The sequence below is a fragment of the Choloepus didactylus genome, chromosome 1, assembly GCF_015220235.1.
Source record: "Choloepus didactylus isolate mChoDid1 chromosome 1, mChoDid1.pri, whole genome shotgun sequence".
NCBI lineage: Eukaryota > Metazoa > Chordata > Mammalia > Pilosa > Megalonychidae > Choloepus > Choloepus didactylus.
This window is the reverse complement of record NC_051307.1, coordinates 200679184-200692563: the sequence shown is the minus strand read 5'-3', so window position 1 is coordinate 200692563 and position 13380 is coordinate 200679184. Positions and strand designations below refer to the sequence as shown.

General features: G+C 43.9%; 1 protein-coding gene across 7 annotated transcripts in view; it reads left to right on the top strand.

Moving 5' to 3' along the window:
• CDC25A (cell division cycle 25A) overlaps positions 1-10546 on the top strand; it is a 31980-nt gene extending 21434 nt beyond the window's left edge. For all 7 annotated transcript variants that reach the window (XM_037849981.1, XM_037849975.1, XM_037849985.1 and 4 more), the window contains 3 exons: positions 5882-6012; positions 7128-7239; positions 7471-10546. In XM_037849981.1, coding sequence (XP_037705909.1) covers positions 5882-6012; positions 7128-7239; positions 7471-7611 — 384 coding nt within the window. In that variant the 3' untranslated portion in view covers positions 7612-10546. The remainder of the gene's footprint in view (positions 1-5881; positions 6013-7127; positions 7240-7470) is intronic.
• Positions 10547-13380: the final 2834 nt, after the last annotated feature.

The window sequence follows — 13380 nt, the reverse complement described above, 5'->3', positions numbered from 1 at the left end:
TGACAGCGGGCATCCTTGTCTTGTTCCTGATCTTAGAGGGAAGGCTTTCAGTCTCTCACCATTGAGTACTATGCTGGCTGTGGGTTTTTCATATATGCTCTTTATCATGTTGAGGAAGTTTCCTTCAATTCCTACCTTTTGAAGTGTTTTTATCAAAAAGGGATGTTGGATTTTGTCAAATGCTTTTTCAGCATCTATTGAGATGATCAATTGATTTTTCCCTTTCAAGTTTTTAATGTGTTGTAATACATTGATTGTTTTTCTTATGTTGAACCATCCTTGCATGCCTGGAATGAACCCCACTTGGTCATGGTGTATGATTTTTTTAATGTGTCTTTGGATTCGATTTGCAAGTATTTTGTTGAGGATTTTTGCATCTATATTCATTAGGGAGATTGGCCGGTAGTTTTCCTTTTTTGTAGCATCTTTGCCTGGTTTTGGTATTAGATTGATGTTAGCTTCATAAAATGAGTTAGGTAGTGTTCCATTTTTTTCAATGTTTTGAAAGAGTTTGAGTAAGATTGGTGTCAGTTCTTCCTGGAAAGTTTGGTAGAATTCCCCTGTGAAGCCATCTGGCCCTGGGCATTTATTTGTGGGAAGATTTTTGATGACTGATTGGATCTCTTTGCTTGTGATGGGTTGGTTGAGGTCTTCTATTTCTTCTCTGGTCAGTCTAGGTTGTTCATATGTTTCCAGGAAATTGTCCATTTCTTCTACATTATCCAGTTTGTTGCCATACAGTTGTTCATAATATCCTCTTATAATTTTTTTAATTTCTTCAGGATCTGCAGTTATGTCACCTTTTTCATTCATTATTTTGTTTATATGGGTCTTCTCTCTTTTTGATTTTGTCAGTCTAGCTAGGGGCTTGTCAATCTTGTTGATCTTCTCAAAGAACCAACTTTTGGTGATATTTATCCTTTCTATTGTTTTTTTGTTCTCTATGTCATTTATTTCTGCTTTAATCCTTGTTATTTCTTTTCTTGTACTTGGTTTAGGATTGGTTTGCTGTTCATTTTCTAGCTTCTTCAGTTGATACATTAGTTCTTTGATTTTGGCTCTTTCTTCCTTTTTAATATATGCGTTTAGTGCTATAAATTTCCCCCTTAGCACTGCTTTTGCTGCATCCCATAGGTTTTGGTATGTTGTGTTCTCATTTTCATTCGTCTCTATATATTTAGCAATTTCTCTTGCTATTTCTTCTTTAACCCACTGATTGTTTAGGAGTGTGTTGTTTAACCTCCAGGTATTTGTGAATTTTCTAAGTCTCTGATGGTTATTGACTTCTAATTGTATTCCATTGTGGTCAGAGAATGTGCTTTGAATAATTTCAATCTTTTTAAATTTATTGAGGCTTGTTTTATGTCCCAGCATATGATCTATTCTGGAGAAAGTTCCGTGAGCACTAGAAAAGTATGTGTATCCTGGTGATTTGGGATGTAATGTCCTGTAGATGTCTGTTAAATCTAATTCATTTATCAGATTGTTTAGGTTTTCAGTTTCCTTATTGGTCTTCTGTCTGGTTGATCTATCTATAGGAGAGAGTGATGTGTTGAAGTCTCCCACAATTATTGTGGAAACATCAATTGCTTCCTTTAGTTTTGCCAATGTTTCTCTCATGTATTTTGTGGCACCTTGATTGGGTGCATAGACATTTACGATTGTTATTTCTTCTTGCTGAATTGCCCCTTTTATTAGTATGTAGTGGCCTTCTTTGTCTCTCAAAACATCCATGCATTTGAAGTCTATTTTATCTGAGATTAATATTGCTACACCTGCTTTCTTTTGGCTGTAGCTTGCATGAAATGTTTTTTTCCATCCTTTCACTTTCAGTTTCTTTGTGTCCCTGTGTCTAAGATGAGTCTCTTGTATGCAACATATTGATGGTTCATTTTTTTTGATCCATTCTGCGAATCTATATCTTTTAATTGGGGAGTTTAATCTATTTACATTCAACGTTAAAACCGTGAAGGCATTTCTTGAATCGGCCATCTTATCCTTTGGATTATGTTTGCCATATTTTTCCCTCTCTCTATTAATATCCTTTATTGTACCCATACCGAATCTCTTTAGTACTGAACCTTTCTCCAAGTCTCTCTGTCCTGTCTTTGTTTCTCTGTCTGTAGGGCTCCCTTTAGTATCTCCAGTAGGGCAGGTCTCTTGTTAGCAAATTCTCTCAGCATTTCTTTGTCTGTGAAAAATTTAAGCTCTCCCTCAAATTTGAAGGAGAGCTTTGCTGGATAAAGTATTCTTGGCTGGAAATTCCTCTCACTCAGAATTTTAAATATATCGTGCCACTGCCTTCTCGCCTCCATGGTGGCTGCTGAGTAGTCACTACTTAGTCTTATGCTGTTTCCTTTGTATGTGGTGAATTGCTTTTCTCTTGCTGCTTTCAGAACTTGCTCCTTCTCTTCTATGTTTGACAGTGTGATCAGTATATGTCTCGGAGTGGGTTTTTTTGGATTTATTCTGTTTGGAGTTCGCTGAGCATTTATGATTTGTGTATTTATGTTGTTTAGAAGATTTGGGAAGTTTTCCCCAACAATTTCTTTGAATACTCTTCCTAGACCTTTACCCTTTTCTTCCCCTTCTGGGACACCAATGAGTCTTATATTCGGACGTTTCATATTATCTATCATATCCCTGAGGTCCATTTCGAGTTTTTCAATTTTTTTCCCCATTCTTTCTTTTATGCTTTCATTTTCCATTCTGTCATCTTCCAGGTCACTGATTCGTTGTTCAACTTCCTCTAGTCTTGTACTATGAGTGTCCAGAATCTTTTTAATTTGGTCAACAGTTTCTTTAATTTCCATAAGATCATCCATTTTTTTATTTAGTCTTGCAATGTCTTCTTTATGCTCTTCTAGGGTCTTCTTGATTTCCTTCATATCCCGTACTATGGTCTCATTGTTCATCTTTAGTTCTTTGAGTAGCTGCTCTAGGTGCTGTGTCTCTTCTGGTCTTTTGATTTGGGTGCTTGGGCTTGGGTTATCCATATCGTCTGGTTTTTTCATATGCTTTATAATTTTCTGTTGTTTTTGGCCTCGTGGCATTTGCTGAACTTGATAGGGTTCTTTTAGGGTTTGTAGACCAGTTGAAGTCCTTATCTCTAATTTATCAGATCTACAGCTTCGTGGAGTACACTTTCTCTGACTAACCAGCAGGTGGCGTCCACGAGCCACCTGTTCTCCACAAGCCAGATCTCCCCTGCTTAGCCTTTTTGGTGAGTAGGGGAGTGAGTCTTGTGGGGCCCAATTGGTGTCCCAAGCTTGCGTGTGTAGTTGGTGTTGCCTGCCCTGTATGTGGGGCGTGTTTCTGGGCAGTCGGGGAGGGGGGGTGGCCCTAACAATCAAATCTCCCTGATGATCCTAGAGTTTTAAAGCTGCTGCAATAGTCTAATCCTTCAGTTCAGTCCTGCCACAGTTTGTCTCTGCCACTGACCCACAAGTCTTTGGTATTGGCATATGGCTCCTGAGACTTGCAAGTGGGCCCCTCTTCCAGGCTGTGCACCCCGGGTCCTCTGTTGAGGGATGACTGTGCTATGTCACAGGTGAGTGCCGTCCCCCCAGGGCAGTTCTGGGCTGCTGGGCTGTGTTGGGAGGCTCCCAGTCTGCTGAAATGATGGCTGAATGGGGCTCTGTTAATTCACACTGCTCCCCCTTCCCAGCTCTGGGACATTCAGCTGAGGTTGCAGGGAAGGCTAATGTCCACGCCCAGTTTTGTGGTGTGTGCCTGTTATTTGAAGCACTTCCGTCACACTGGGTTGTCTGGGGCAGCTCTGGGCTATGGGGCTGGCGATGGGCAGGAGTGTTTCCTGTCCACCAGGATGGTGGCTATGAGCGGACACCCCCCTTTTCTTGGGAAGTTGTGTTGTTTAGTGAATTTTCTCAGCCACTGGATTATTGCCTTTTGTCTCAGAGCTCTCTTAGTTCTGCTCTTGACTTGACGTGCCCAAATTGCAATTCTTTGAAGCTTTCTGTATTGAGCTTCTTAGAGTAATTGTTTTAGAAAAAGCAAAAAGGATTTAAAAAAAAAAAAAAAAAAAAAAAAAAAACGGCCCTCCTCAGAGATCTAATGGGTTATTGAATGCTAATAGACAAAGCAACCAGGGCCATTAAGGAAAGGTGCACAGGGCAGAGAGATCAGCTTTGCTTCGGGATTTGCATATGCGCCTCAAGGCCTGATCTCCGCCCTTCCCCTTTCTGTGTTCACCAGAACTCCAAAAATCCTCTGCTTTTATTTTGGAGTTTTTCGTGTTGTTTTTTTTCTATGCCTGTCTCCTCTCTGCTGGGCTGGCTGCTCTCAGAGTCTCTGGTGTCTGGTCTCAGTCTATCTATGGTTGGAGTTTGAATCAGTAGAATGAGTTTCCGATAAGAGCAGCCACTGCAATTCTCCCTTCTCCTTCCCGGAGCTGACAGCCCCTCCTCCCCCGGGACTGAGCCTGGCAGGGAGGGGCGCGGGTCCCCTGGCCGCAAAAACTTACAGATTTCGCTGATCTCAGCAGTTCCACGTTTTCATGAGTGTTGTATGAAGTATGCCCAAAGACAGATTGCTCTGTGGTGTCCAGTCCACGCAGTTCCTGGCTTTTTACCTACTTTCCTGGAGGAGTAACTAAAACATACAGCTCACCAGTCTGCCATCTTGCCCCGCCTCTCCTGCCTATTTTTAAATTGGGTTGTTTGTCTTTTTTGTTGTTGAGTTGTAGGATTTCTTTATATATTCTGTTTAGATATTAAACCCTTATCAGATATGTGATTTCCAAATATTTTCTCCCATTGACTAGACTGCCTTTTCACCTTCTTGACAAAGTCCTTTGAAATATAAAAGTATTCAATTTTGAGGCAATCCCATTTATCTTTTTTCTTTCATTGCTTGTGCTTTGGGTGTAAGGTCTAAGAAACCACCGCCTATCACACTATCTTAAAGATGCTTCCCTACATTTTCTTCTGGGGGTTTGATGGTCCTGACTCTTATATTTAGGTCTTTGATCCATTTTGAGTTAATTTTTGTATAAGGTGTGAGATTGGGGTCCTCTTTCTTCTGGATATGGATATCCAATTCTCCCAGCACCAGTTGAGTGGACTTGGCAACCTTAAAAATCAATCGACCATAGAAGTGAAGGTCTATTTCTGAACTCTCGATTTGATTGCATTGGTCAGTATATCTATCTTAATGTCAGTACCATGGTATTTTGACCAGTGTAGCTTTGTAATATGCTTTAAAGTAAAAAAGTATGAGTCCTCCATCACATTGTCACCTTCTAGGACATTTCTAGGTGGTATCTACTGATTTCTAAGTCATGGGAGGAACCAGAAAGGATTCCATAGGGTTTAATCAAATATCTGAACAGCCCAAGGCTCTTGACTGACAGCCAGTCTCTGACAATGTGTTCCAGTGTCTGGCAGGCTTAGCAATAAATAGCTCTTTAGTTTGTAGTTCAGTCAAGCTGCCTTGTGGAGGGACTTGTAACACACTTTCACAGAAAGAAAGGGATCAGTTGTACTGTTTTAACCTTTAACTGAATAAAGTACTTTTGAAAATATGGTAAATGGGTGCTTTTATGTTAATGTTTGCTACCGTTTTTTGGCTTTTGAAATGCCCCAACTTCACAGATGTCACTCATAAAGTCACTATAATAGAATAATAGATTTTGAGGTCCCCTTTTCCAATCCTGGTGTGTTAGTACATAGTCAGGGTATAGAGACCCATGAAGTTCCATTGAGCTACAGATGCTATGTGGTTTACTGGACTAATGAGCCAGGATAAATGTTCCCACATGCCTTTATAATCACAAAGTGGTCCTGTGAGCTTCAAGATTGCAGAATTAGTACTACAAGTGTGAGACATGCAGATATCAAAGGGTCTCTGGTGCTTTTGACAGGGTGCAGTGAACTTGCACATGGAAGAGGAGGTTGAAGATTTCTTACTCAAGAAGCCCATCATACCTACTGACGACAAGCGCATCATCGTCGTGTTCCACTGCGAGTTTTCTTCTGAGCGAGGCCCCCGCATGTGAGTGCTGCAAAGAACTGTGGTCTCTGGGGCACAGGCCTCATGGTGCTTCTCTGGGACATGGCGGCATATGACTTGACTTGGAGTACACTCAGTATACTGAGCCTCCTGTTGCACACCACAGGTTATTTCCATGCCTTGACCCTACCCATATGACATGTAAATACATAGTTTTGTAAAAGTACAAATTTACGTATAGCCAGCATTTGCCAAATTTTTATCTTTTAGCAGTTGCTTGATTCCCTGAATGGCTCTCTTAAGGGTGGTTTATGGACTTGACCTAACAGTGTTGGTTGGAAGGCTTTGGGGCTCCTCCCGTCCAGCCCTGCAAGTGTTGCCTGTTCAGGATCACCTGTGCATCAGCCTCTGCCTCATTGCCCTGGCTCCCAAATCAGTCTTTACCGTTTTTATTAAATCCATGTTTGTAAAGGAGTGTTTGTATACTTCGTATCACTGCCGCTTAGGTATGAAAAGAAATGTCTCACACATACACCCTTCATTAGCAAAACTTCCACAGAGGCTTTGGTGTCTGAGGCCCTAATTTGCTACCCAAAAATATTTTTTCTAGCAAAATAAATTAAAGTATATTTACAATAAAACAACAGTCAAGATTTTAAAATATTCTGATGCATCAACAACATTCTCCACTATCTCACTAAATGGTAATGTACTGGTGCTGAAAAGTGTCAGAAAATCAGTGTTGCACAATCATGTGATGTTACTGTGAACCATTGATTGTATAGTTTGGATGGATTGTATGGTGTGGGAATGTATCTCAATAAAATTACATTTTAAAAAAAGTCAGTGTTAGTGTCAAAAAGCTAAGGAAGGGCCAAACAGCTGCCCCTTCATCATCCTTTGTTGGTTGTTTAACTTAGATAAAAGACAGTTGGGGAAGAGGCCATCTGCCTCTGAATATAAGGCTGGCATTGGCTGTGAAAACATGGTTTGGAACTAAACAACTCAACATGCTGCTTCCAAAAATAAATGTAATATTAGGAAGGGGTGTGTAAGGAGTGCTGGAACCTACAGCCGCTGCTTTTACTGTATTTTCTTTTATGTTTCTCTGTATTGGAAGAGTTAACTTTGTTTTGGCCTTCCTTACCCTTTACCAGGTGCCGGTACGTGAGAGAGAGGGATCGGCTTGATAACGAGTACCCCAAACTCCATTACCCTGAGCTGTATGTTTTGAAGGGAGGATACAAGGAGTTCTTCCTGAAATGCCAGGTAAGGCAAGGTCTGTGGAGAGCATGGCCTACCCCTCGCCCATGCTGGACAAGTGGATCTCTCGGGTGTGGCTTGCTGGGGGTCTGGAGACAAGGTGGGTATCTGCCCACATAGAGAAGGCCCCTGTAGAACCCATTATCCAGGTCTCAAGCCTTGCATCCCTGGGTGGGAAAGAGTCAGATTGTGAGTGTGAGGCAGGTGTGCCCTAACTTCACCCTCTTGTTCCTCTAGTCTCACTGTGAGCCCCCCAGCTACCGACCCATGCACCATGAGGACTTTAAAGAAGACCTGAAGAAGTTCCGCACCAAGAGCCGGACCTGGGCAGGGGAAAAGAGCAAACGGGAGATGTACAGCCGTCTCAAGAAGCTCTGAGGGCAGCAGTGCTGGACAACAGAAGCCTAAGCCTCCCTCCTTGCCCCTCCACTTCCCCTTTTTGCTCAGAGAAAGTCGAGGACGGGGCCAGCTATGTGGCATTTGGACAGAAAGCCTGTGGCTTCCACTCCTTAAACCTACCTCCCACACGCCCAAGGTTGGAGCCCAGAGCATCCTGTTGGCAACACCTCTTCTGTCCCTCATAAGTTACCTCCTTCCACATCAGAACTGTCTGCCAAGGCTCTCAGGTGCCACAGTTCCAAGCACCACATCGAGACGTCCTCTCTCCTCAGTTGGATGAACATCTGGGAGCTTTTTTGGGCACTGACCTCATGAAACATGGGCGTTTAGAGGGGAGGATTTGGGGGATGGGTAGTGGGAGTGAAGAGAAATAACTTGAAAAGAAATGCTGCTGGCCAAATACCAAAGACAGTCTGGATCTTTGTGGGATAACCCATATCATTAATTTATTCGACTTTATCAATCACTTTATTATTTTTTTTAACTCCTGGAGACTTTTACTTAACTCCTTCATTAGGTCAAAATACTGCCATTCTAGGTAGGGCTTTATTATCCCAGGAACTACCTCTACTTTGAATTTTTAAAAAAGGGCGAGTGAGGGTACAAACATTTTGGGAGTTGTAGGGCAGAGAACCAGGGGCTCTGTCATCCCCAGAAGGTGCTGAGTACTGGGACTGCTGCTATTTGAAGCCAGGAACTGAGAGTACTGATGGGAACCAGCACAGGACTCAGACTTGGCTGCAGAACATAAGCTAAACCTCCCTGACCTACCTTGAAGGCCGTTAAGATCTATTCTGCGGGGAGTTTCCTGTTCTTCCTTACCCGAGTTCCGTGTAATGTCGGCTGGAATAAAAGCCACAGGAAAGCACTTCAGGCAGCTTCCACTGGGCCACCCCAGGTCAGTGCTGGAACATGGTAGTGTAGGGATTCCAGGGTAGAGGAGTGGGAATGGGTGGGCTTCACAGGGGGAGAGGAGTATACACTGAGTGTCTCCCTTCTGTTTTGACACTCTTATCTTATAATTAAAAAAAAAATTTGTCATTTTGAGTCAAGGAATATCAAATCAGTGTTGGATGGGCCACCCAAGGGTGGGAAGAGGGGCTGGAAGCCCTGGGCATTAGGAGGAGGGAGTGGGTTCTAGCATAGTGATGACTGTATAGAATATTTCTCTGGAGGGAGCCTGGTGGATTTTGAAGGTAAAACTTTCTGGGTTTATCATGTTTTAATTTGTGGGACAGGGAGTGATAGATCATCATCCAGTTGCCCCTTCATCTAACTAACCCCATGGAAGTGGGGGTCTCAAAGAAACACCTCCCATTCAAGGAGCTGGGGCTGACTTGATGGATTCTGGACAGGCCTGTTTGGTGCCTATTCATCCGCAACCTCCGGTGCCAGCCTCACTGGCTCTGTTCTGTCGGGGTGTGGCCAAGATTCTACACACAAGGGTCAGTCAGTCTCCCATTTTGCCTTGGCTTCCTGTTCTGGGATTGGGGAGGGGATCAGTGATATTGCAGATGACTGGTTGCTGTGTTACGGGTTTGAGTTACATTTGACTGTAAAACAATCTTGTTGGAAAACGTATATGGGGAGTGGGGGAACAAGGGAGAAGAGTGGGAGGCCTCTTCCCCCACACATTGAGACACATCCCACTTTGGTCCCTGATCTTGTTTGTAGGGATTCTGTTGGTTGAATGCTTGAAGAGGGAGGTGAGATAGCCTTCTGATTGTACCAGCTTGGCTAGCATTGCTAACTAACTGTTGCAGGCTCTGGAAATAAAAACAATCTTGAACCCACACTCTGCCTGGTTTTGTTGGATTTAGAGGGAATTATTTTTCCCTTTAATGTTCTGCAACCACATTTCAAGAGACCAAAGGATTCTTGCATGGCCTGGCTTCCAGTATAGCTGGAATGACCTCCAGTAATTACTGAGTCCAAAGACTCAGACTTAGGGTTCAGATTGATTCACCATTCATTTTATGGGTGAAGCCACAGGCTGAGGGAGGAACCATAAGGGAGGTGAGAGTTTTGTGTTTGGAAGGAGCCAGAGAGGATACTATAGAATGAAACAGGAAAAATGCGGGCTAATGATGGGCCCACACAACCAGACAGTAGAAGCATGATGCTGGAGAATTACTAGCCAAAATGTATAAGGGATGAAGCACAAGTCCACTACAAAGTAGAGCACCACTCAGGAAAGTACTTGTGTTCCTTTACATGTATAAATGGCGACAAAATTTACCACTGTTGGTAAATTATTTTGTCTAACAAGCTCCTAATGCTCTGGTCCTTGGGCCATAGGCTGAGTAGTCAGCCTACAAAGGGTTTAAGAAGAGCAGTGTGACGTGGTACAGTCACTTATAGCAAGATGGAGGATGGATGTGACAAGGACACCCCAGTCAGATGGAAAACAAGACCCCAGCCACAGCAGAAGCTGTGGGCATGGGTGGGAAGGACATTGAGCAACTAGACTTGGTGATGGGGAGGGATGGAGGGATCCAGGATGATGACCTGGCTCCTAACCGGGGAACTCGGCAAAAAGTACAGGAAAGGAAACATCTAACGTGGGAGCCCAGGGCCCTGGCCTTTCCCTAAAATTCTGTGAAACAAGCACACAGCAGCCTGCGTGACCCAGAGCAGTTTGTCAAAATGTAACCGGCCTCCCTCAGAGGGAGGGAGCGCAAAGATAGTCACTTCTCCTTCCTGTATTAACCAAACCTTTCCAAGGTCCACCGGTTCCCGGAACCGAGAGTGCTCCCTTCCTAGCATGTAGCTAAACTAAATGTTACAAGACCCCTTTATCTCATACCTACTGGAATGTCTGTTTCAGCCCCTATAACTGGCCTTGCTGACTCCCACTTAACCGTGGAGTGCTCTGAGCTCTGAACCAGCCACCATCAGAGCAGCTTCACTGACTTCTTGCTTCACTCCTGTAAGTTCCTATAATAAAGTTTGTCTCACTTCATTCCTGTGTTTTCTTTGGTGTCTCTGCCGGACCAAGGGAACATCCAACAAAAGCAATTTCAGCAGCTTTATAAAATTACTGGCCTGTATTCTTCATAAATATCAGTGTCATGCATGACAAGGAGAGGCTGAGAAACTTCTGGGATTAAAGGTGACTCAAGGGATAAAATAGGTGATCTTGGGCCAAACCCACCCCCCAAAAAATGCTATAAAGGTGTACCCCTTTGTATATATTATGTTCCCCAGAAAAACCCATGTTCTTTGATGCAATCTTGTGGGGCAGACGTATGTGTTGATTAGATTGTAATTCTGTGAGTGTTTCCATGGAGATGTGACTCACCTAACTGTAGGTGATAACTCTGATTAGATAATTTTCGTGGCAGTGTGGCCCTGCCCATTTAGCATGAGCCTTGATTAGTTTATTACTCAGCCAGGAGCGCACTGCTGCAGCCTAGAGAGGAACATCTTGGGAGAAAGCCATTTGAATCCCCAGAGCAGACGCCAGCCATGCGCCTTCCCAGCTAACAGAGGTATTCCAGATGCCATTGGCCATGGCCTTATAAACCAAATAAACGCCCTTTTATAAAAGCCAATCCATTTCTGGTATTTTGTATTCTGGCAGCATTAGCAAACCAGAACAAAAGGGCACTTGGGACAATGGACAAAAATGAAATATGAACTATTCATTAGGTAGCATTACTGCCCCAATGATGATTTCCTAAAATTGGTCATTATACTGTGTCACATACAAGAATATCCTTATTCTCAAAAAATATAAGGGCTATGTTACAGCCAACTCCTAAATGGTTTAGTATTAGAAAGGATGTTTGTATGAGGGACAGGGGGAGAAAGTGAGAAAGCAAATGGGGTAAAATGCTAAAAATTGATAACTAGGTAAAGAGTATAATGGCATTCTTTGTACTTTTCTTTTAACATTTCTGCAAGTTTGAGATTATTTCAAAAGAAAACATTTTAAAAAGGGGAGGCTGTAGCGCTTGAGCTCCTGTGTGGACAGGGTGAGTTTGCAGCAGTGGACTGTCCAGATAGGTGCCTAGGAGGGTAGAGAATGTATGCAAGGGGTGTTAAAGAAACATTCAGGGAGGCGGGGCAAGATGGCAGACTGGTGAGCTGTATGTTTTAGTTACTCCTCCAGGAAAGTAGGTAAAAAGCCAGGAACTGCGTGGACTGGACACCACAGAGCAATCTGTCTTTGGGCATACTTCATACAACACTCATGAAAACGTGGAACTGCTGAGATCAGCGAAATCTGTAAGTTTTTGCGGCCAGGGGACCCGCGCCCCTCCCTGCCAGGCTCAGTCCCGGGGGAGGAGGGGCTGTCAGCTCCGGGAAGGAGAAGGGAGAATTGCAGTGGCTGCTCTTATCGGAAACTCATTCTACTGATTCAAACTCCAACCATAGATAGACTGAGACCAGACACCAGAGACTCTGAGAGCAGCCAGCCCAGCAGAGAGGAGACAGGCATAGAAAAAAAAACAACACGAAAAACTCCAAAATAAAAGCAGAGGATTTTTGGAGTTCTGGTGAACACAGAAAGGGGAAGGGCGGAGATCAGGCCTTGAGGCGCATATGCAAATCCCGAAGCAAAGCTGATCTCTCTGCCCTGTGCACCTTTCCTTAATGGCCCTGGTTGCTTTGTCTATTAGCATTTCAATAACCCATTAGATCTCTGAGGAGGGCCGTTTTTTTTTTTTTTTTTTTTAAATCCTTTTTGCTTTTTCTAAAACAATTACTCTAAGAAGCTCAATACAGAAAGCTTCAAAGAATTGAAATTTGGGCACGTCAAGTCAAGAGCAGAACTAAGAGAGCTCTGAGACAAAAGGCAATAATCCAGTGGCTGAGAAAATTCACTAAACAACACAACTTCCCAAGAAAAGGGGGGTGTCCGCTCATAGCCACCATCCTGGTGGACAGGAAACACTCCTGCCCATCGCCAGCCCCATAGCCCAGAGCTGCCCCAGACAACCCAGTGTGACGGAAGTGCTTCAAATAACAGGCACACACCACAAAACTGGGCGTGGACATTAGCCTTCCCTGCAACCTCAGCTGAATGTCCCAGAGCTGGGAAGGGGGAGCAGTGTGAATTAACAGAGCCCCATTCAGCCATCATTTCAGCAGACTGGGAGCCTCCCAACACAGCCCAGCAGCCCAGAACTGCCCTGGGGGGACGGCACTCACCTGTGACATAGCACAGTCATCCCTCAACAGAGGACCCGGGGTGCACAGCCTGGAAGAGGGGCCCACTTGCAAGTCTCAGGAGCCATACGCCAATACCAAAGACTTGTGGGTCAGTGGCAGAGACAAACTGTGGCAGGACTGAACTGAAGGATTAGACTATTGCAGCAGCTTTAAAACTCTAGGATCATCAGGGAGATTTGATTGATAGGGCCACCCCCCCTCCCCGACTGCCCAGAAACACACCCCACATACAGGGCAGGCAACACCAACTACACACGCAAGCTTGGTACACCAATTGGGCCCCACAAGACTCACTCCCCCACTCACCAAAAAGGCTAAGCAGGGGAGATCTGGCTTGTGGAGAACAGGTGGCTCGTGGACGCCACCTGCAGGTTAGTTAGAGAAAGTGTACTCCACGAAGCTGTAGATCTGATAAATTAGAGATAAGGACTTCAACTGGTCTACAAACCCTAAAAGAACCCTATCAAGTTCAGCAAATGCCACGAGGCCAAAAACAACAGAAAATTATAAAGCATATGAAAAAACCAGACGATATGGATAACCCAAGCCCAAGCACCCAAATCAAAAGAC